Source organism: Natator depressus, chromosome 1 (genome assembly GCF_965152275.1).
Source record: "Natator depressus isolate rNatDep1 chromosome 1, rNatDep2.hap1, whole genome shotgun sequence".
NCBI classification, from domain to species: Eukaryota; Metazoa; Chordata; order Testudines; family Cheloniidae; genus Natator; species Natator depressus.
The window spans coordinates 258813072-258836899 of NC_134234.1; the positions used below are offsets into that span (position 1 = coordinate 258813072).

The 23828-nt window shown below is 42.8% G+C and overlaps 1 protein-coding gene across 5 annotated transcripts in view; it reads right to left on the minus strand.

Moving 5' to 3' along the window:
* Positions 1-1437: 1437 nt before the first annotated feature.
* The window catches only part of TCF20 (transcription factor 20), a 210019-nt gene continuing 187628 nt past the window's right edge, over positions 1438-23828 (minus strand). For 4 of the 5 annotated variants that reach the window (XM_074941729.1, XM_074941731.1, XM_074941733.1 and 1 more), the window contains exons 3-6: positions 23563-23656; positions 13876-13925; positions 9749-9876; positions 1438-1650 (exon numbers count right to left, since the gene is read on the minus strand). In XM_074941729.1, the coding sequence (XP_074797830.1) occupies positions 9793-9876; positions 13876-13925; positions 23563-23656 (228 nt within the window). In that variant the 3' untranslated portion in view covers positions 1438-1650; positions 9749-9792. The remainder of the gene's footprint in view (positions 1651-9748; positions 9877-13875; positions 13926-23562; positions 23657-23828) is intronic. The other variant, XM_074941734.1, reaches the window with a different exon arrangement.

Sequence of the window (23828 nt, forward strand, 5' to 3'; positions counted from 1 at the left end):
GTGCACCACAGTGTGTGAAGTCATCAGAGCACGGTACCATCCTATGGGTGAAGAAAAGATCAGGCAGGTAGTGTAATACTACTGCACATGAACTGTGAGTTCAGGGAGTCAAGAGATCCTACTGGCTAGCTATGCCTAGTCACCATATAAATCATAATAATAAAAACTTCACTGTCTCCCTCCTCCTTGGCCAGTCCAGATGGTTAAGGAAATCTCATTAGCGAAGGAAAGACACGAAGATGACAGAAGGCAAACAACCCAAAATATGGCAGCTAAATGTTAGCATGTCTCCCCCTCCCTTTCAACAAACCAACTTACATTCACAAAACAAAAGGAAACAAGGTTAAAATGAAGTTTATTAGTTTTTTGTTTTGTTTTTTAAGCTTTTTTTTTTTATATAAAACTGTTTGTGAAACAGCTATTTTATTCCCATGGCAGAGTGACCCCTGAAAGATGCACTAACCCCTTCTTAAGGCCTTAACAAGAGAAAATTTGTTTGTTTTTTAAACTCAAATGTTTAAAAATTACACAATTTACAAAAAAATAACCATATGGTATAGGCTATTAAATTGACATTCTCCCTTCCTTCGGAAAAAACAACAAAACCCAAAAACAACCCACCCACACACTAAAGAAGGGTTAACTGAGCTTTCCTGGACAATTTAAACACACATTGATTCCATCAACATTCAGACTTCCTGTTCAACTTCCCACCCTGGCAGACAAACCAACATCCTCCTCTAGCCTGCTTTCAAAAGAGACGGCAGCTTCTTGGAATGATTTAGGGGTGTTCATCATTACCATGAATGGCAGAAACACCCTCCCCACACCCACCATTCGGTGCAGACATAGTCACATCTATGGGGGGGGGGGGGTGTATTTGGCTAGCAGCAGCTACCTTGTACTTCACAAGTCGCATGACCTAGGAGTCAGATGTTTTCAAGCTTCTATTGTTAATCAAAATAAATAGTGTTTCTTGAAAAGAAAATATTGTAAACTCACTCCCCACACATACACATATGAACAACTCATTGCCTGCAGCCATCCAATCCCCCTTCCTATCCCACAGACGGTTCTGTAATGAAAGAGGATTTTAAAAAAAGTTTTCTTTAAGTCTTGAGCTCTTCTTCCGGAAGCTGGGGGAGAAGAGGAGGGAGACAAATCTGGTTAGTGGAATGCAAATTCCATTCCCTTTTCAACAAAAGAGGGATAGTTCAGGAGCCTCATTTGGATTCTGGACTTAATATTTACTGTAGTTAGAAGAAATTGTGAATTTATCTGTGTTTTTAATATTGAATCAAATGCATAAAAAGGGATAGTGCACCTTTCATTTAAAACAAAGTCTTCCAAGACTAAAAAATAGATCTTTATATATATATATATATTTTATCCCTCCCTCTTTAATTCCCCCCACCTGTTTCCTCTTTTTCCCTCCCCTCCCCATTGTCACTATGGAGTTTGTGTCCATGGAAACAGCTGGTTCAGACTCCTTGGTCATATTCTGTGATGTCATCAGTCTTGAGTGTGATGTAAGAATTTATGAAGGAAGTGCTGGCATTGGCAGGCACATCAAGAGGGGGCATGGCTGCACAGTGGGAGAGATTTCATTCAGTCATGAATGTCCACCGCTTTTTATCTCAACAGCCTAACCTGCAAAACAAAGTGAACACAGCAATATTAGTATACTTAGGGTTACTCTTGTAACAGCCACCAGGACTTCAGAGCAGCTTACCCAACAACCTGTCAGAGCAGTAATGCCAAGAGCTAAGTTCACAGAAGCATGATCGTGGTTATTTCTTTACAACACATTTTATGTGGTGAAAGGTATCTGATTAACAAGCCCTGGAGACTGTAATCTATTTAGCTACAGAAGGGGTACAGCATGGGCAGCCGCAAGAGCATACGTTTTCCCTACCATCACCAAGCCACAGACCTTATAACACAGAACCACTTCCTGCAGTGAGAAGATCATTAATCCTTAATCTGTTTGCTGGAAACTAGCAACAAAGGGGCCCAATTAGGATCAGTTATGATGGTGGATCTGTGATGTGACACCTGCTCACTAGGAACTGGACTGAGACTCCAACACATTTCATTCAGACAGATCACCAACCAGCCATCAGATAGTAACAACTTCCAACCAATACCAATCTGGGACTGTAATGGAACTGATGACTGAGTTAACAGGTTCCATATCCAGTTATTAATTGCCTGAAGTGACCAGTCCTCACTAGAGGGAGGATGAGCCACATTTTGTGTATAGTTTACATTTCCTTATGCTGTTTTCTTGTAGTAGGTTGCAGACTGCAGTGTTACGTAAGATTAGTGTAAGGAACAGACTTGGTGTGTCTTCAGGCAAAACCTCAAACTCTGGAATGGCCAGTCCTTCTCTAGGATGTTTAGTATTTCAACTGTACAGATCAAGAAATCCCATGAGGAAAGATACAGAACTCCGGGAGTTTAAGTATCATTGAGACTGAGGTAGCTCAAAACAGGAGTCAAATTCTCCACAATTAAAGCCACACTTCCTGTTCATTTTTCTAGGAAACACCTCGCTCTCCCTTAACAAGTTGCCACTGCTAAGAAAACTGAAAAGATTTAAATATCGTATTCCTTCCTGAGACCCAAGATTAAGTTATTTTGCAAGAACAGTCCTTTGCTGTAGCTCACGTAACACTCGTATATCCTTTCATAAATGAGCTCAAGTCAAAAACAAAAACCACAATTTATGCCGAACGTATGTACTGCAGTTAATAGCATTACGGGTGCATGCACAAAACACACCTACTACTGGCAGTTAAAATTCCAGAACGCCCTGCTGGCTGTGCTATGAAAAGATAAGCTACTCTAGGTATCAGCACACAAAGTAGATCCCATCCCAGCAAGCGTACTACTTTACTGCTAAAATTTTCACATGCAGCAATACAAGGCTAAGAGCAAACAAAAAGACATGAGGCAAGTATATAAAAAATAAACTACTATAAAGAGGTGATATCATTGAAGGAGAGAGGGAAATTCCTAGAAGTAACAGCTCAGGCAGCTAATCCTTGTTGGTATTCATAGCAAGTCCATGCTGCTGCCTCTGGCTTCTGTACAACTGTGGCTTGCCCATGCTTGGAAGCAATCCAGCGCATTAGGCACTGACTCAGGGAAGGATCAGGCTCACCATATATAAAGACCCTCTCTGTTCCTGGAAAAAATCCAGAGCATCAGGCACACACCCACAGTCACTCCTATCTGGAATTGATACAAATGTTCTAGGGGCAAATTGGCTCAGGAAGAGAGGAGCAGCAAACAGACACACAACCCACTGCCATTCCTGAACTTGATCCAGAGCACTAGAGTGCAGGCCCCTTTTTCCCTTACTGGGATCAGAATGAAAGCAGCCAAAAACAAAGAAAAAAAACTCCAACCACACCAACAGCCAATCCTTCTATTTTAGCAGACAACTTTACAGCCATTTCCACCAAAAGCAGCAAAAGGACACACACCTGTCCCACTGTGGGAAGATAGTTTCCCTAAACTACCATGCATATCACAGTTATTCAAACTTACAAGAATAGCTTTGATTGGAGGGGAGGGAGTGCAGGGCCAAATTAGAGGAAAGGATCCATAAGACATTCTCTACTGAAAAAGGGTGGGGAGAGACACCAGTATCTCCAAATTAGAAGTATCTGGGAGAAGAGAAGAGGTGGGAAGAATGCAACACCCAGCTTCAGGCACAGCATTCATATACTCGTGATTTTATCCCCCTTTCCTCTCCCCTGGGGGATTCTCAAATCCTTGTCATCGTTTTGAGGACGCCTTAACTCATACTACTCCATACTTTCACACTAGGCTTTTTATTCAGAGCTTATGGGCCAGATCCGTGGCTCCTTGTCTGGCCTCTACGCACCCCTCCTCCCGTGCAAAGTGGCCCTAAAAATGGCCCAACAAAGCTGCTGGAAATTCTAGCGATGGAGGAGAATCCTCAGCGGGCATAGTCAGCTCTGCAACACCCCGCTTTTCTCCCCCCTTCCATGTTCACATAAGGGAACATCTTGGAGGTGGGAGGGAACGCGCTGAGGGAGCATCTAGCTCCAGTGACACCTGGCCAGTAGAACAGCTCTAGCAGGCAGTTACAAGCAAGCTGAGGTTTGAGGAGCACGGAAGCCGCTTTTACTTCTGCTAAGGGCTAAACTGGCTCCAAGGACTGAAGGAGCAAAAAGATGCTTTAAATCACCTCCCTCTTTTCCTTGGGGTCCTGTGCCAAGCACTGGCCAACCAGATTTGGTAGCCATATAGAAGCCCTACTATATGGGTTAAAAGTAGAAGTTATTTAACAATTTTCACTAAGCTGTACAGGAGGGGGCTTGCATCATCAGGCTCTAGCCTTGTACCCTCCAGTTAGAGCTTCCTTGGCCTGAGAGGCAGGAATCTCAACTTACACCAAAACAGGAATAGCAGCAATGTACTATAAACCTTCCACTTCCCAAAACGAATACCCAAACGTGGAGAGACTATTTATTGCCATTCCTCCAACAAAAATACCCATGAGGGTGGAAGAACTAACAAGCTCCAGAGAAGACAGTAGTGGGTAACAAGACCATGACCCACACATATATAAATGAGCGTACTGTGAGATGTAGACTGGGCCGCTTGGAGAGTCCCTGAAACCAGGCAACTAGCAAAGCCTGCAGCCCTATAACCAGAGTTCTGACCTGCACTGCATTATGCACTATCTTCTACATTAGAGCTACTTCAGGCTCTCTGGCCCAATGCACTGCCTATCAGGTGGTAGTTTGCAGGACAGGGGCTGCTGGCTGGTAGTGGAAGCAGTTGCTTCTCAAGCTGCAGCTCTGGACTCCCGGTTCCTCTACTCCCAGAAGCAAAGAGGCCTATGAGGGAAGGAGGGAAGCTGCCCATGAGTCGTCTGCAGTAGTCAGACAGGAGAGGGTGCTGCTGGGCTTACACAGGAGGGGGAGGAAAAATGAGCAAAAACAGCCCTGCAGCTTAAGAGCCTGATGTGGTCCCTGTTCCCCCCTGTGAATAATGTCTAGGGCTAGGCTCCTTCCCAAAATCTAACACTGGCTCCTCCTGAGCAGCTTCAGTCTTTAGCTCACTGGCCTCTCTATACTTCTTGGAGGGAAGGGGTACAGTGGGGGGGGGGGGGGGGGGAGAAGAGAAAGAGAATCACCACCAACAGCAGCCCCTTGGGAGGGACAGAGGAGGATGGCAAATCAGCAGTGTGTGTGAATGGGCATGATTGGAATATGGGAGGCTACATACATTTGGGGGCCTCATTAATTGTATGGGGATGTTGCAAGAATTAATTTGGGGGCAGTCTGGGCAGGGATCACTCAGGCCCTCACCCTGGTGCCCCATGAAAAGCCTATGTAGAGAGCCCATTCCTGAATCCACCAGAAGCCTGGAAAGGGACCCCACATATACCTGACCCTAAAAGTGGAATACTTTTGTTTTGTTGTATGTCATACCACAAGCAACAGATACTTCTTGTTTATGGTGTGACATACAACAAAACACCAGTGTCATTTGTCACCACTGTGGTGGCGTATTTTTCACACTGGCAGGTTGGATGGTTGAGAGGCATGCCCACAACTTCCCATGGGGAGCAGAAGAATGTTGGGGGAGGGGAGAGGTAGAGGCAGAGTTGGAAAGGGAAAGAAGTTGTTAAAAGAACCGTTTTCCCCCTCTCTCTCACTCTAATCTTCCCCCTCACCTAACAGCGCTTGTCAAAAGCAAAGGCAAATGCCCTGGATTCACTGTTTCCTTATTGGGGGAACTTCTAGAAGGAGGGGAGGAACAAAATACAATGATTATTATTATTAATAATACTTTGAGCACCATAGCTGTACAAAGCACTTTATAAAGCTAAGACGACAGGTATCTGTCTCGTGGAACTTAAAACGGATCAAGCATAAAACTCAAAGTAGACTGCCCTGCGAGAGGGGATTAACATTGGAAAACTATGCCGTGACTTTCCTCTAAGAACACACAAGTCAAGCAACTTGAAACTGAAAAACCCACATGAAAAAAATTAAGGGCACATTAATGTTCACTGACTCCTTAAGTCTTATAAAACAAAGATCTAACAGTTATCAGGGTGGATAAAAATAAATAATTTAAAAATAATTAAAAACAATTTTTTTATTTAAATTAAATACAGGTTTGTTTTTTAAAATAAACATATTTAAAATTAAACTTGAAACTCACAACCTATATTAAGGCCTGGAACCAGACTTTGCCGTACTGCTAAACAACTTTTGAGAGCAGGAGCCACGTCTGCAGGTGTAGAGAATATCTTCCTCACTTCAGTTTATTCAACTAGTTCAATTCAATTACTAATTAATTCAAAGTTAAGAAATCAAGTCGGAATTGAAAAAGTAGGAAATACTGTCTTCCTCTTCCAATCTATGAATAAGAACTAGGTGTGAGAGGATGAGATCTCCTAGTTCTAAAATCTTTAATGGCATAGTGACCAGAAACAATCAGTTCAATCTACTTACTATAGACAACACTTCCCTTTAATAAATGTGAGAGTTTTACTTCTAAAACATGTTTTAATAAACTTTTAGATGAACTTCTTTTCCTTAAGTATCAAGCACATTTAAGGTGGTTCTATTTAATACATTTAAAATGCTGTTTTAATTGAATTTTAATTTCCATCCAAATAGAGCTTAATACAAATAACAAGTAAAAAATTAATAAATAAGAAATGCATCAATCAATCATTTTCGATCATAAAATGTAAAAATTAAGAATTTCAATAAATGCAAGTTAAGCTATATAACCGCTTAAATAAACGTGTATAGATACAGTGTATCCACCTGGTTAGGAAAAAGAAGCACCAATTTTAATGTAAAGGTTATATAGTTGCAAATCAGCATGTTTTAATGGTTACCAGCCAGTGAGAATCAACCTCTCTTTAGCAAAACAACTAAAAAGTACAAATGCAAAACAAGATTAAAATCTATTCTTTTAACCAAGGTTTCCTGGTTTATGATTTAAAATATGATTAAAATCAGTAATTTAAATTGCTTTTATTTAAACAGTCCACCCTGATTATCATAAAGAAGCCAGCTCCATGTCTGCTCAAGTTTACAGAGCTGTAAAAGACACTAGCAATACGCTCTGCTCGACCATTATCCAATTACTTCTCAACCACACCGTCATTTACACTTTATGGAAAACAAAAATAAAGTTGAATTAAAAAAATCTTGATGAGCTTTACTATTTAGGAAAAATGGACAATAAATATTAATGGTTAATTTCGTCTAAATAGCTATTTTTCTTTAATGACAGTCTCAGAATGTAAGAGTACTAAAAATCAAAGAAGAACTGAGCTAAACCAAGCCAACAGCCACATCACAGTCCTAATACCAAATACTAGCCGTTTTCTGCTGTTGCACATATAAAATAAAAAACAATTTATTAAGTCTCACTTCCTTCATATAAAATACCACAAAAAACACTTTGTAGTCACTTGACTAGAGAAATAAGGAAGGTTTTAAGGCAAGACTTAACAGGAAGCAGCTGGGAAGAGAAGCGAGTCAAGAAGGGGGAAAGCTTTAGTTAGATAAGGCAGCAGAAGTAAAAAAGAGCAACTCTCATCTGCAGAATCAGGGAAAAGGGACAGAGGCAAGCAAGACCAGGGAATGCAAACGAGCAACGGAATGAGGTCAAGAGATCCAATTAGTGCCAACTCAAGGGCGACTGGGGACACCTGCTCCAACAGGACTCAGATTGCAAACTCATTTCATTTATGGCTTGTCTTCATGTATAGCGCTACAGTGGCGCAACTGCTAGCACTTTAACAAAGAGGCTCCTACACCGAGAGGTGGGACCCTACTAAATTTACGGCCATGAAAAATGTATCACGGACCATGAAATCTGGTCTCCCTCTGTGAAATGTGGTCTTTTATGTGTTTTACCCTATATTATACAGGGGGAGACCAGTGTTTCTCAAATTGGGGGTCCTGACCAAAAGGAAGTTGCAGGGGGGAGGGGTGTCGCAAAGTTATTTGTGGTGGTGGTGGGGGGGTGTCACGATATTGCCACCCTTACTTCTGTGCTGCCTTCAGAGCTGGGCAGCCGGAGAGCGGAAGCTGTTGGCTGGGATCCCAGCTCTGAAGGCAACGCCCCACCAGCAGTAGCACAGAAGTAAGGGTGGTAATACCATGCAATGCCACCCTTCCTTCTGCGCTCTGCCTTCAGAGCTGGGTGGCTGGAGAGAGGCGGCTGCTGACTGAGTGCCCAGCTCTGAAGGCAGCAGTGCAAAAGTAAGGGTGACAACACCATACCATGCCATCTTTATTTCTGTGCTGCTGGTGGCAGCAGCTCTGCCTTCAGAGCTGGGCTCCCAGCCAGCAGCCGCCGCTCTCCGGCCGCCCAGCTCTGAAGGCAGCGCCACCAGCAGCAGCAGTGCAGAAGTAAGGGTAACAGTACCGCAACCCCCCCTACAATAACCTTGTGACCCCCCCAGCTCCTTTTTGGGTCAGGACCCCTACAATTACAATATTGTGAAATTTCAAGTTTTAAATATCTGAAATAATGAAATTTACTATTTTTAAAATCCTATGACTGTGAAATAGACCAAAATGGACCGTGAATTTCATAGGGCACTACCGATAGGAGAGCTTCTCCCACCAGCGCAGTTAATCCACATCCCCGAGACAATAGCTATAATTGGCAGGAGAAGCTCTCCCGTCAACACAGCGCTGGTTTACATGGGGGGTTAGGTTGGTATAACTACATCACTCAGGAGTGTGGATTTTTCACACCCCGAGCGACGTAGTTATATCGATAAAGGTCTGCGGTACAGATCTGGCCTTAGGTCACCAAGCTGCCATCAGATAGCAATGACTTTTGATTTTGGGTGTTCTGCATATTGATAGTGATCTGCAAGCTAACTAGATAACTAAATGGATATTCTGCAGAGCCAGGGTATGAGGAGATGCATTTCTCAATAGCTTTGCATTTTGGTAACCAACAATAGTAAGGAAGTAAATACAAGGATAAACGTTAGAGTCATGAGATTGTGGCCACACAGATACAACTCTACCTACTTCAGCTCCAGTCTGGTTGGACAGGCAGGAGAAAGGGCTTTGGGGTGGGTGGGGGGAAGGGAGGGAGAGTGTAACAGGCCCCTAGTAAGGATCACTACTTGCACCAATTTGGGTAGAGGTATCCTGCCTCCTAAAAGTGAGAGGCTTGCACGACTATAATCACCGCACAATTATAATCATCGTGAAATATCAATGCAATTAAATTCTGACCTGGTAACATCCATGTTACAAAACTGCAAGGACAATAAGACTAGTTTATTCCCAAGTACAACATTTAAGAAGGTGGCAATCCTACATCTAAGTGAGGTGGTGGGGTTGTTTTTTGGTTTGTTTGTTGGTTTTTGGAAGTTCACTATTTAGGTTCCATAAAATTAAGGAAAAATTTCTGCCAGATTCTGATGCACATGGAAGAGAAAAGTACGAATGGACGTTTCTGGTACTGAATATGGGAGTTGGATGAAATCCAGCAACAGTAGAGGAGGTCAGTTATTAAGCTTTGCCCTTCACCTGTAAACAGAGGGAATTGCTAAAGAAATACAAAAATGAAACTACTAGCCTGAACAAAATGGAGGAACAAAAATCAAAGCAATCCCAATCTCTGCGTGTGTACAAACTGCCCCAACTTCTCCCACAGAAGTGGAAAGAGGGCATGGGGGGAACTGGAAGTCCTCCCCCCAACTCACCTGTGCTTGCTTTTATTTCCATTCCCAGGAGCACACTTCCCCCCTCACCCCCGCTCCGACTGCTCTGTGCTGAGACTGCCTTTCACCATCTTGTTCTGCAAGGAGGGAAGAGAGCAAGGAAGGAGGGGCTGATGAACGAAACCAAAAGGAGGAGGAGCAGGGAGGTATGAGCAAGAGACAGGGGAGGGAAAGAGAGGCACACAGAGAATGAAAGAGAGAAAGAAAAGTCAGTACACTGGAATGAGTTATTCAGATTTTCAGACAGGATTTTCCCCATGACAAGAGTTGTCATTAAGCAAGAGTGGAGAGTTTGGTTTTAAATTTAAAAAAATATATACAGAATTTCACAAGAAAAAGCAAAACTTCTCAATAAAACCCTTTAAAGGTGACTTGCAAAGGATTTCTTAAACATTGGGCATGTGCCCTTTTACGGTCTATACAAGAGGCTTGAAAGTTCTCTTCCCCAACACTGTTACTCAACCCTAAAAATATCAGGAATGTTGAGCATGGCCATCCCTGGCTCTGCTGGAGCACCTACTGGATGGGTCAGAGGATTTATAAAGTTAGCTCTCAAACCTCAGTTAAAGAGATGGTGTGTCTGGTGTTAATTAGCTACTGAGGTTACATAGGCATTAACAAAAAGCAAAGAGCTTTAAACAGTCTAACTAAAAGTCCCTTCCTCTCTCAATTACTCAACTTTCACCCTTCTGGCTCTCGCAAAGTCACAGTTTAACTTTTTCTCCAGTGAGTCATTTTAACACAGTGGTTCTCAGCCTTTTCCACATCAAGACCCCTTTTTCCATATCAGGATCACCGCTCAACCATCTCTAGCTAGCCTCCCCACCCTCCCATTTACAATATTGGAAGGGTAAGGTGGTCATGAACCCCAGGCTGAGAAACCATGTATTTCTTCCCAGGAAGATTTGGAGCAAACTAATGCTGATCAGTGAAGCATTCAGCAAGGGCAGAGCCACATTCAAGCAAGGAAAATCCTTCCATTCTCTCTTGAGCTCAAACAAGTGACTCAAAACTGTACCATGAACGAACTTCAGCGTGAAAGAGAAGCTGCAGATGACGAATGCCAATTTCTTCCCATAAAATAGGCACAAGATCTGTACTGGGCTTACTGTTAGTAAATGTCACACTTTTACAACTTCATCACGTACCTGTTTCAGTTCCACTGCCATCCCCTGTCCCTTCAAAGCTTACCAGGGAACTGAACTGTGTTCATATAGCTTATAAAACAGGCTGCATTCTAGTCACAAGGCAGCTGTGTTTTAATGTTTTCCTATCAAAGTTTGGGGACCATCATTGCAAATACTAATACAGTAACTCCTCACTTAACGTTGTAGTTATGTTCCTGAAAAATGCGATTTTAAGCGAAACGATATTAAGCGAATCCAATTTTCCCATAAGAATTAATGTAAATAGGGGGGTTAGGTTCCAGGGAACTTTTTTTCACCAGACAAAAAAAAGTATACACATACACAGTATAAGTTTTAAACAAACAATTTAATACTGTACACAGCAATGATGATTGTGAAGCTTGGTTGAGGTGGTGGAGTCAGAGGGTGGGATATTTCCCAGGGAATGCCTTACTGCTAAATGATGAACTAGAACTCGTCTGAGCCCTCAAGGGTTAACACATTGTTGTTAATGTAGCCTCATACTCTACAAGGCAGCACGAATGGAGGGAGGGGAGACAGCATGGCAGACAGAGACAGAGACACACACCCTGTGTGTGAGAGAGAGATATGCATTGCCCCTTTAAGTACGCTGAACCACTCTAAGTAGATTGTCTTTTTAAGTAGACCAGGAAGTTGAGACAGCAGCTGCTGCCAGCATGCTCCCTCTGTCCTAAGCCCTGTCAAATTTCCCCACCCTGCTCATGGAGATGTGGGGAGGGGGACACCCTGATATTAGCCTCCCTCTTCCGTCCCTACCCCCCCCACCCTGCGCCGCCCAGCAAGCAGGAGGCTCCCGGGAGCAGCTCCAAGGCAGAGGGCAGGAGCAGCACATGGCAGTGGGGGGAGGGACAGCTGAACTGCCCGGCAATTCATAGCCTGCTGGGTGGCTGCCGTGCACAGGGAACTTAGGGGAGCTGATATGGGGGTTGCTGGTCCACCCTGGTTTTAAGCCCCCACCAGTTAGCTCCAACAGGCTGCTCTTTTCTGCAAGCAGTGGACAAAGCAGGCAGCTGCCAAACAACGTTATAAGGGAGCATTGCACAACTTCAAACGAGCATGTTTTCTAATTGATCAGCAACGTAACAACAAAACATCGTTAACTGGGACGACTTTAAGTGAGAAGTTACTGTACAGCACTTCCAACTCAACCTATCTGCAAGAACTGAATGCTGGAAAACTTTAGAAGTTTATTTTATTTTAATTTTTTTAACCCTATAACACAGGGGTTCTCAACTTCATTGCACTGCAACCCCCTTCTGACAACAAAAATTACTACCTGACCCCAGGAGGGGGGACTGAAGCCTGAGCCCACTTGAGCCCTGCCACCCCAGTTCAGAGGGCGGGGAGGGGGAGGACACACAACAAGACAAAGCCCAAGCCCCACCGCCCCAGGTGGGGAGGCCAAAACCCAAGGGCTTCAGCACCAGGCAGGGGCTTGGTAACCTGAACCCTGCCGCCAAGGGGCTTTGGCTTTGGCCCAGGCTCCGGGTGGTGGGCTCGGGCTTTGGCTTCGACCCTGGGTGGTGGAAGCTGGGCTTCAGGCCTAGGCCCCAGCAAGTCCGAGACAGCCCTGGTAACCCCATTAAAATTAAAATGGGGTCACAACCCCCTTTGGGGTCCCAAACCATAGTTTGAGAATGGCTGCTATAACATGTCTTGTCAGTGGACAGCAAAACCAGGAAATCCTTGTGTTACAGATCCTTCACAATCACACTAGACAATTGTCAGGAAAAGACCACACCAGTTTCATCCAGCTGTTGGGGCAGTTCACACCTTTCAGTTACTGTTTCAGGTTGACTGTAGATTCAGGCAGGCACTAGTGCATTGCTTTATGCTTGTTCCACATTTCTGAGGTTCTCTCTGCAACCATAAGGACTACAATTTTTTTTTTTTTAAATGAAAGGATGAGAAAAAGGGAGGCTGATCACTGCTTACAAATTGAGAACCAATGTCCTAGAGTCTTCCAGGCTAGATAGGATTTGAATTTTTAACGTAAAAAACAAACCACCACTATTTTTTAAAAAGTGTGGGGGTAAATACATAAAAATAGCTTGTTATGGTAAAACCACTTGCTCAGTATACTTTTCTCCTTTACACAGATTTTCTTTCAGAACTACCTTGTAAAAATACCAGAAGCCACCAGATGTCAGTCTAATCCAAGGCACAGCAGAAGAGAGCTGCTGACAAGTACCTGAATGGAGTAACTGAAACCTGAATTCTCTGAAGCATTCTTGCAAGTGCTAAGGAGCAGAATCCCCCTCTCCCAACATCTAAATTACAAGTGGTGCTGTCTATACTCTCATACAATTTAAACAGATTTCTATTAGCCACCAGAAATGCCATTCCTCCTGACATTTTTGATCTCCTAGTTATACAGGCAGATGCTTCAGTAACTTGTACTGAGGATGTGAGGGAAGTAGAATCAGCTGAGCAACTGTACTCAACCTGGTAACTGCTGAACTATGACAAGCTGCTTCTATTTCTGGCAAGTCCTTGCTTCCAACAGCTGAGTGAATTTTTTTCCATGAGATGTTTTTCCTTCCTTCTTGCATTCCTGGTAAATCCCAGAAAGAACCTTCACCAAAAAGTTGCGGTACAGAACTCAAAAAGTAGTAGTGTATTGATTATACCATAAAAGATAGGGAATTAGGCTGGGTTTCATATAGTCTCTCTGAAGGTCCAGACAGCAAATAGCAAAGACATACAGTAGGCTTCACATATCTTCTTAAGCAATCTGTATTCTTCTAGGTAGAAACTCATCCCCAAAAATGCATTCCCCATAGAACCACCCATCCACCCACCCACACGGCTTCATCTAAAAGCATCTCCTCCCTCTCAAACACGTTATCTGGGTATAAAATTACTTCATTAAAACAAATGTAGACAGCCCAGTGGAGGATAGCACTGAATGGACCTAGCAGGGAAGAGGTTTCCTCTTACCTTGTGCTTGGGGCACCTCACTGAGAAATTCTCTTCGTTTAGTAAACAATCTAGAGGAGAAGACAGACAGCAATTTGATTATTTTATTTATAAAAGTATACCTTGCATAATGTGTGTACACTCATCATACCTTTCAGGTAGATGTATTCAGAGATCTCTTCTAGAATTACTAGAAGGGTTTTTTTTTTTTTTTTTTTTTTTTTGGAGGAAAGGGGTTTCAGGAATATTTTAGTAAATTAAGTTACCAAGAGACCTGAGTGATATTGTCCTTACTGCAATCAATATGCCAAGCCCAAATTTCCCCAAATGCCTCATTGCTGTGTAATGAGTAAAAGTCAGAGCAAACCCACAAATCTCTCCTGGCTTCATGGATTCTAACCCTTAGAAATACAAAGACAGGAAAGACCAGATACACTCATCTCATCTTAGCATATTATCCCTGCTTTATGTTTCAGAGGAAAGTGACTTCCCCTCATGTTTATCACAAAGTACCTGAAATATCAGGGGCAGAAAAAAGTTGGTGTGTATCTTGTGACTTATTTCCAACCCCAAATCTAGTGATCAAGTTTTGTTCATTGACACCATGCTTGATATACCACAGGGTCATTCATATTGCTCTTGGATCTGCTTCCACACTCTGTAAATGTGAAGCTTCACTAATCTAGGAAACAGTTTAATGACTTCACATTTTTTAAGGACACTAGAGCAGATCAAGTTTTTTTTAAAAGTGACTTTAGCATTGTTAACAGGTGCTACATTAACAGCTCCTGGAACTGTAAGTGCTATATCCATAGAAGAGGGTGCACTAAAGACAACAAGGCAGTGCAAACTTTGGTGCTCCAGCCTTCTACTTAGGGATTTCCAAGAGCCCCACATTTCCATTTCACAATCAAATCTTGAAGCAGCAGTGCCCTCTCCATCGGGGGTTCAGCTGCATCTGCTAGGTATTGTCATCTATGGTGCTACCCCACTCTTGGTCAAACTTTTGACATCACCTCCAAATACCTGATGTTACTCAGCCAGCATCTCATCATTTCTGGTGGATCATCAGTGTAAAAATTCAGCAAGGCATTTATGACCACATGTCCTCTCCAGTGTCCCCAGATTGCCAGCAAGTAGCGCAGTGGTTAATAAAATGTGCTAATTAAAAAACTTTTTTAAGTATGTAGCATAACTACAGCTCTCTGCTGTTCCAATCTGCTAGATGAGCTTAACAGACAGCACCTAGGGCTCCAGGGCAACGCTTTCTAAACACCCAAGCAGAGTTTGCTTTGCTGGTATGAAATGCTTCTCAGTTTCAAGATCAATGCCTCTGGCCTGAGTCAAAAGGAAGTAGCATGCAATAGGCTTCGTTACTTCAGAGATTTAAAAAAGAGAGAGAATAAAAACCCTTATCCCTGCGCTAAGGGCAATAATTTCAAATTCAAATTTCAATTTCAAAAGTATAGGAATGACTGTCTCATTATAAAGATAGGAATTTTGCACAATGAGACTGTACCATGAATTATCATTGTACAACACTGTAACCATCAGAACAAACCCAAAAATAATAAAAAGAGAAGATGTTTTCTCCTTTTAGTGAATTCAGCACTGGTGACAGATGAATCCTCCATTCATTCCCCAGATGGGAAGGGCACATGTGGAGGGGGGCAGTATAATCTTCCACACACCGTTTTCTGTCAAGACACCTCATGCCCTGGATCTGGACCAAGTGTGGGGGTGAGAAAAGCCCAATATCTATTATTCATTCTTTGTCTTTTTTTTTTTTTTTTTTTTTTTTTACCATAAATGCTAACATTGGAGCCAATTAATGCCAACTGTGGTAATTAGTGTTAAAGGTTAGGGACGCTGATCTCCACTCTGGAATGGGAGAGACACCCTGAGCTCATTTCACAACAGCCACTGACTATTCGTAAGATGGAAAAAACTTTTGCTTACTACCAACTTGGCCTGGATTTTAACTGGTGACCTAAGGTAACACATTTAATTTCCCAGTCACGTAAACTTTAAAAATCAGCTCCAAGAGGTAATTTTAGATAGCAAGACAACAATACATCAAGCTATGGTCAGTTCAAGGAGGAAGATGAAAAGGCAGCCACGCACCTTGTTTGAGCAGGTTTTCCTGAATGGAAGAGTCAGGGAAAACGTACAACAAAGGATGATTTTAACAAGCAATTATGCTTATATCTCCTTGTACTTTGTCTCTCTCTCTGGTTTGTTACCCTTCACAAAGAATATTTGCAAGCAAAGAGGACTTTTGTCCCTTAAGAGTTCATCATTTGCTAGTTATTCTGTTTATAGAGTACATATCCTTTGTTTGTGATATCACATAATATGGATGCTGTGGAGACAACTGTGATGTAACAATCAGGATTTGACTCCAGGTGGTAAAGAAAAAAAAATAGAGGGAGTGGATGCGAAATCTCAAGAAACAAGAATCCTGTTTCCATGGAGATGTCTCTAGGACTAAGTTATCTCAGACGTCAGTGATTCTTTATAAATCTGAACAGATGAAAGCTAAACACAGATGAAACGTTAACAATAGCCATTTCCATATTATTATTATTACCATAGTGAAAAGCACCATAAAGTCACATCACAACGAACAGTAAACACAACACAACACACAGGAGTCATGGGCAAGCAATCTTCCTCCACACGTCCTTACACAGCCTCGTGAAACATGCCATTCCACATATCACCCAGTCAGCCACATCGCTGAATCACACTCACCACAGGTGCCCCCTGACCATGGCATTCGGCACCAGTCCCTGCAAAACTTGCTCCCATTCTTCCTCCACTCACCCAAACCACATGTCCCACAAACTCAAGTTTCCTTTTACCATCTTATTGATATCAGATATCACTTCAGTTATGCTGTACATCTGGGTGATTACCTCCTTCTTAGTGGTGTGCAACATATAGCTAACATGCAGCAATTGCCTGTAGCATTTCACTTTGAAGGCAGAGAGTGTCGATGTTCTGTTTCTGTAGCATCCACATCTACCATGCATAAAGCAAGATGCTGAAGACGAGACTGCAGCAACTTCATTTTATACTTCATAGTAATACCTTTGCTTCTCTAAATGTGGCTGAGTGTCGTTAGAGCAGTAGCCACGAGTCCAATTCTATGTCAATTTGGCTTTCCTTGTAGTCATGCCACCCCAATATTTGAAGTGTTCAACATGCTCCAATGCCTCCTCAGATTTGGGTAGAAATTTCTTTGCCTTTTCAACAGACTTAGATTTCCCCATTGTCTTTTTCCTATCTTCAGACAGAAATTATTTAAGTGGCACTGTTTAATTTTGATTTGTATGCAAGTGGAGAGCTAGAATTCAGCTCTCTTCCACACAAGGATGTCTTATTTTGATAAGGATTATTTTGTATGTAAGGAGATCAAACACAAGATTGAGTTAGGATATATAAAAGCATTCATACGTACAGGCTGGAGCAGGTTTATTAACCATGTGCCTTCCTCAACAGCCAATCAGCAACAGTGGTGCAAAACTTGGTTTATTCAGGACCAGGCTAGTGATCTAGCACTGAAAACTGATCTTCAGTGCAGAAGCACAGAGCACTAACTGTTATCCTAAAGGGACATCCCCCAGCAAATTGATCCCCTGTTGAGCTATAAGGACCAGAAATAAAAATAAGAGTCATCCAGTATATTAGTACAAAGTCTTATGATTAGCATTCAATTCCTGTTTTTGTTGCTTATTGATAATGGACTCGGACACTAAAAGGAGGAAGGTAGCTGTGCTATACTTGTTCTTCTCTGTAGTTCAAATACCAAAATTTAATCTGCTACTAAAATACTTATAAACGATGGGAAGTATTTAGTTTAAAAATCAAACATGCTTGTTACCAAAAATATTCCTAGAATTGTTTTTTAAAAACACAAATAATGCAGAGGGGAGACAGATCAGATGAGGAGCTGGGTGAGAAACTGGGGCTGGCTGGCAAAGAGACTAGAACTAGGAGCCAGTGGGGGCTGGGGATGATGATTGGAGACCAGAGAGAGGGAAAGAAACATATCAATTGAGGAACCAGAAGGGAGGGAACTGGGACTGGCTAGCTGAGGAGAATGGAACTGGTAAAAGAAACCAGTGATGGAGAAGATACAGGACTGGGACAGGGACTAGCTGGAGGAGATGGAGCAGAAATAATCACTTGTGGGGAAATGGGCAGAAGACTTTATATCCAGTAAAGCACACTTGCCTACAGAGCCTGGAATGGAATCCAAGACTCCAGAGTCTCACCATTCCTCTTCTGTTACAAATACCTCATCCCCCTCTAGTACAGGTCCACACAGAGTATGACAATTTACCACTACTCTCAGTTACCCCGTTAGCTCAAAGAGAAAGTGTGTGTGTGGTGGATCTAGATTTCAATCCTGCTAACAACATATGGGTGTCACTATGATGTCACATGATGGAATTTTGGTTTTTTCAAGATCTAGGAAGTTACACATAAAACTATGTTAAAAGAACATGAAATATTTAAAAATTTTAGGAAATGCCAGCAGTAAGGCTGCCAAATTTGGCCTTCTTGTGCATATGCGTTATGTGACAGTCTTTAAATTACATGATGACATTTTTTCCACAGAACCCATGCTCATTCAGTGCACAGCACAGCTTCTGTGATGAATCAGGGTTGTGTAGTGGAGGAGACTGTTTATAGGATCCCTTCTTCATGTTGCAGAAGCTGGAAGGTGTGCAGGGAAAGAGGCAGGGGATAGCAGGAAGAAAGATGATGGACTCATGGTTAGGTCGGCTGAATGCTGCCCTGGAAAACTGAATTCTATACCTGCCTCTGCCACAGAATTTTCTTATGTGATGCTGGGCAAGTCACTTAACCCAGACTTTTCACGCATGATCAAGTAATTGAGCATTCCTCATTTTCCAAGTGCGCAGCTTGAGATACTGGGCTCTGATCTGAAGAACAGCTGAGAACCCACAGCTGCAACTGATGTCAATGCAAGCTATGCTTTGAACACATGAAGTGTCATAAAATGCTGAGTACTCTGAAACAAAATGTCCTAGGCATCTCAAATTGGGCACCCAAAATTAGTGGACATTTTTTACCTTAATCTCTCTGTGCCTTAGTTCCCCATCTGTAAAATGGGGATAACACTCCACATCTCACAGGGGTGATATGAACATAAATTCATTAGCATTTGTGGAACACTCATGCTACAGTGATGAGCACCACAGAAAAACCCATGAGAAAATTAATAATTCTGTCTGCAGAGCAGGGTTTGACTAGTGTACAGTCAATAAGGCCTAGAGTCACACACTGAACAATGAGAAAACATAATATTGAATAAAAAGAAAAGGAGTACTTGTGGCACCTTAGAGACTAACCAATTTATTGGAGCATAAGCTTTTGTGAGCTACAGCTCACTTCATCGGATGCAAACTGTGGAAAATACAGAAGATGTTTTTATATACACAGACCATGGAAAAATGGGTGTTTATCACTACAAAAGGTTTTCTCCCCCCCACCCCACTCTCCTGCTGGTAATAGCTTATCTAAAGTGATCACTCTCCTTACAATGTGTATGATAATCAAGGTGGGCCATTTCCAGCACAAATCCAGGGTTTAACAAGAACGTCTGAGGAACAGTCGGGGGGGGGGGGGGGAGGGGAGAGGAATAAACAAGGGGAAATAGGTTACTTTTTATAATGAATCAACCATTCCCAGTCTCTATTCAAGCCTAAATTAATTGTATCCAATTTGCAAATGAATTCCAATTCAGCAATCTCTCTTTGGAGTCTGTTTCTGAAGTTTTTCTGTTGTAATATCGCAACTTTCATGTCTGTAATCGCGTGACCAGGGAGATTGAAGTGTTCTCCGACTGGTTTATGAATGTTATAATTCTTGACATCTGATTTGTGTCCATTTATTCTTTTACATAGAGACTGTCCAGTTTGACCAATGTACATGGCAGAGGGGCATTGCTGGCACATGATGGCATATATCACATTGGCAGATGTGCAGGTGAACGAGCCTCTGATAGTGTGGCTGATGTTATTAGGCCCTGTGATGGTGTCCCCTGAATAGATATGTGGGCACAGTTGGCAAGGGGCTTTGTTGCAAGGATAAGTTCCTGGGGTAGTGGTTCTGTTGTGTGGTGTGTGGTTGCTGGTGAGTATTCACTTCAGGCTGGGGGGCTGTCTGTAGGCAAGGACTGGCCTCTCTCCCAAGATTTGTGAGAGTGTTGGGTCGTCCTTCAGGATAGGTTGTAGATCCTTGATAATGCGTTGGAGGGGTTTTAGTTGGGATCTGAAGGTGATGGCTAGTGGCGTTCTGTTATCTTCTTTGTTAGGCCTGTAGTAGGTGACTTCTGGGAACTCTTCGGGCTCCATCAATCTGTTTCTTCACTTCCGCAGGTGGGTATTGTAGTTGTAAGAATGCTTGATAGAGATCTTGTAGGTGTTTGTCTCTGTCTGAGGAGTTGGAGCAAATGCGGTTGTATCGCAGAGCTTGGCTGTAGATAATGGATCATGTGGTGTGATCAGGGTGAAAGCTGGAGGCATGTAAGTAGGAATAGCGGTCAGTAGGTTTCCGGTATAGGGTGGTGTTTATGTGACCATCGTTTATTAGCACTGTAGCGTCCAGGAAATGGATCTCTTGTGTGGACTGGACCAGGCTGAGGTTGATGGTGGGATGGAAATTGTTGAAATCATGGTGGAATTCCTCAAGGGCTTCTTTTCCATGGGTCCAGATGATGAAGATGTCATCAATATAGCGCAAGTAGAGTAGGGGCGTTAGGGGACGAGAGCTGAGGAAGCGTTGTTCTAAGTCAGCCATAAAAATGTTGGCATACTGTGGGGCCATGCGGGTACCCATAGCAGTGCCGCTGATTTGAAGGTATACATTGTCACCAAATGTAAAATAGTTATGGGTAAGGACAAAGCCACAAAGTTCAGCCACCAGGTTAGCCGTGACATTATCGGGGATAGTGTTCTTGACGGCTTGTAGTCCATCTTTGTGTGGAATGTTGGTGTAGAGGGCTTCCAAATCCATAGTGGCCAGGATGGTGTTATCAGGAAGATCACCGATGGATTGTAGTTTCCTCAGGAAGTCAGTGGTGTCTCGAAGGTAGCTGGGAGTGCTGGTAGCGTAGGACCTGAGGAGGGAGTCCACATAGACTGACAATCCTGCTGTCAGGGTGCCAATGCCTGAGATGATGGGGCGCCCAGGATTTCCAGGTTTATGGATCTTGGGTAGTAGATAGAATATCCCAGGTCGGGGTTCCAGGGGTGTGTCTGTGCAGATTTGATCTTGTGCTTTTTCAGGAAGTATCTTGAGCAAATGCTGTAGATGCTTTTGGTAACTCTCAGTGGGATCAGAGGGTAATGGCTTGTAGAAAGTGGTGTTGGAGAGCTGCCGAGCAGCCTCTTGTTCATATTCCGACCTATTCATGACGACAACAGCACCTCCTTTGTCAGCCTTTTTGATTATGATGTCAGAGTGGTTTCTGAGGCTGTGGATGGCATTGTGTTCTGCACGGCTGAGGTTGTGGGGCAAGTGATGCTGCTTTTCCACAATTTCAGCCTGTGCACGTCGGCGGAAGCACTCTATGTAGAAGTCCAGTCTGCTGTCTCGACCTTCAGGAGGAGTCCACCTAGAATCCTTCTTTTTGTATGTGTGTATAAAAACCATCTTCTGTATTTTCCACAGTATGCATCCGATGAAGTGAGCTGTAGCTCACGAAAGCTTATGCTCAAATAAATTGGTTAGTCTCTAAGGTGCCACAAGTCCTCCTTTTCTTTTTGCAAATACAGACTAACACGGCTGTTACTCTGAAACCTGTCATAATATTGAATAGCTACTCATTAAATGAGCACCATAAATTCTGTGCACTGAATAAGGTAGGGGTCCTGTGGAAAAAAACAGTATGATCTCGAAAATAAATATTGTATCATAATGCATATGCACAAAGGAGCTGCATTATGATTGCACAGGCAACTTTACTTCAGGCATTTCCTGACTGCTTGACTTTGTAATCTTAATAAAGTCCTTCTAACATAGTTTTTTGGTGTGTAATTTTAAAGTGTGTGTCAAGGCCTCATCTACTGTGTGGCATAACTGGATCAAATTTAATGTCAAACAACCCTGAATTCCACGGCAATTTTAATTCTGTTTTATTATTTAGCATTCACATTGTGGTAGCACGTAGAGGACCAATAGGTTGGGGCCCTATTGTGCTAGGTGTTGTACAGTCATACACAGGAAGATATGAAGTTCAGGAAATTCACCCCTTCCCCTGCAACGAAATATCCTGTATAGGTTTGGCAAGCTGGTCAATCAATCAGTCAAATAAAGTCATCTGACTACCTATTGTTTGACCTTGGTCAAATATCGTCAAATATTCCAGGAAGAATGCCCTGATGTAGGCAGTGGCTTACCTTTTTGATTGAATCATGGTGCCCTTCTTTCATTTTTTTAGAACTTCATTTAATACTGTTTTGCATTTTTCCGAGTTAAAATAACTCAGTTAAGTAACTTGTTTCTTATAATTAAGCATATGTATCTAAGGGCAAGTCTACTGGAGACCATAAGGTCTGACTCTTCTTCGTTACTATTCTTACTGTTCTAATAAATTAGTGCTTTAAAATATTTGATAAATAACTTTTGGACCATTCAAATGCCCAACCCTAATTCTGTCTTCTAAATCAGGAGTTCTCCACCTTTTTCCTTCTGATCTCCCCCCATAATCCCCAACAAGCTATAAAAACTCCACAGCCCACCTCTGCCACAACAACTGTTTTTCTGCATATCCAGTAGATTAAAAGCAAGGGCCAGTGGTAGGGGATAGCAAGCAGGGCAATTCCCCAGGGCCCCACGCCACAGGGGGCCCAGCAAAGTTAAGTTGCTTGGACTTTGGCTTTGGTCTTCTGCCTTAGGCCCCAGTGAGTCTAACGCCAACCCTGCTCTCTGGTTTATTTTGGCAGACCTCCTCTAACCTGCCCCCTCCCCCGACGTCCCTGGACCACTGGTTGAGAACCACTGTTCTAAATAATCTACGTTTACACCAGACACTACAGTCATAAGGACAACTGCACACACAGATAGCACTAGTACTCTGATCACTGAGCAAAAGAAGCACCTCCTCTAAAAGCTATACCACCCAGGCTGATATTTCATAGCTGACCAGAACTGAGCAATGTCAGTGCTTGGATAAGAGACTTGTGTGTGCACAAATGAGGTGCTGCTGGAAGTGGCGTTTATGACTCAGCAGGTGACACTTTCCATTTGGAATCTACTGGGCTAATGCCCAATTATACTGTTAAGGAACATGTCATTGCAGGAGGTGCTGTTCTTCAGAAGACATGAAAAATCAGAGGTTCTGATTATTGGGAGTCCTTAAACAGCCTCTACATTTTTCACAGGGAAAGGGGGTTTATCTCCCATGTCTTGGCTAAATTCCAGGTTTTTTAGCTGCATTCTATAAATTTAAAATTCCTTCTGCTGTTTCAAGAAGATTCTTCTACATTTCTCAATCCAACTTGTTCCAAAGTGCTGCTGCGCACTGTTTTATCAGCTGCCATGCTCCACCCCTTCCATTACTGTATTCCCATGGTGGGTTACGAGACTCAGAGTACAGCAGTTTGTAAAGTGCTCTGGGATACTTTGGGGGCAATATGTGTCCTATAAGTGTAAGATCTTATTTGTTCTTACCTGCATCAATGGCACATGGGTAATGGTATCGGAAGGAGCAACCTTTGTTGTAGCAGCCTAAGGTGGCTCCTGGCTCCTGGCAGTGGGAACATTTCTGAAAGAGATGGAAAGATAGAAATATTAGCAAATTGGTGAGCCCTCTATCTCCTCCCTCCACACACCTTTTCCTGGTATTTCCACCACACAAACTTCAGCAGTTTCAGTCACTACTTTCTCAAAATGTATCAAGAACCACCAGGTCCCAAAGATCACTCTTTAGATTACAT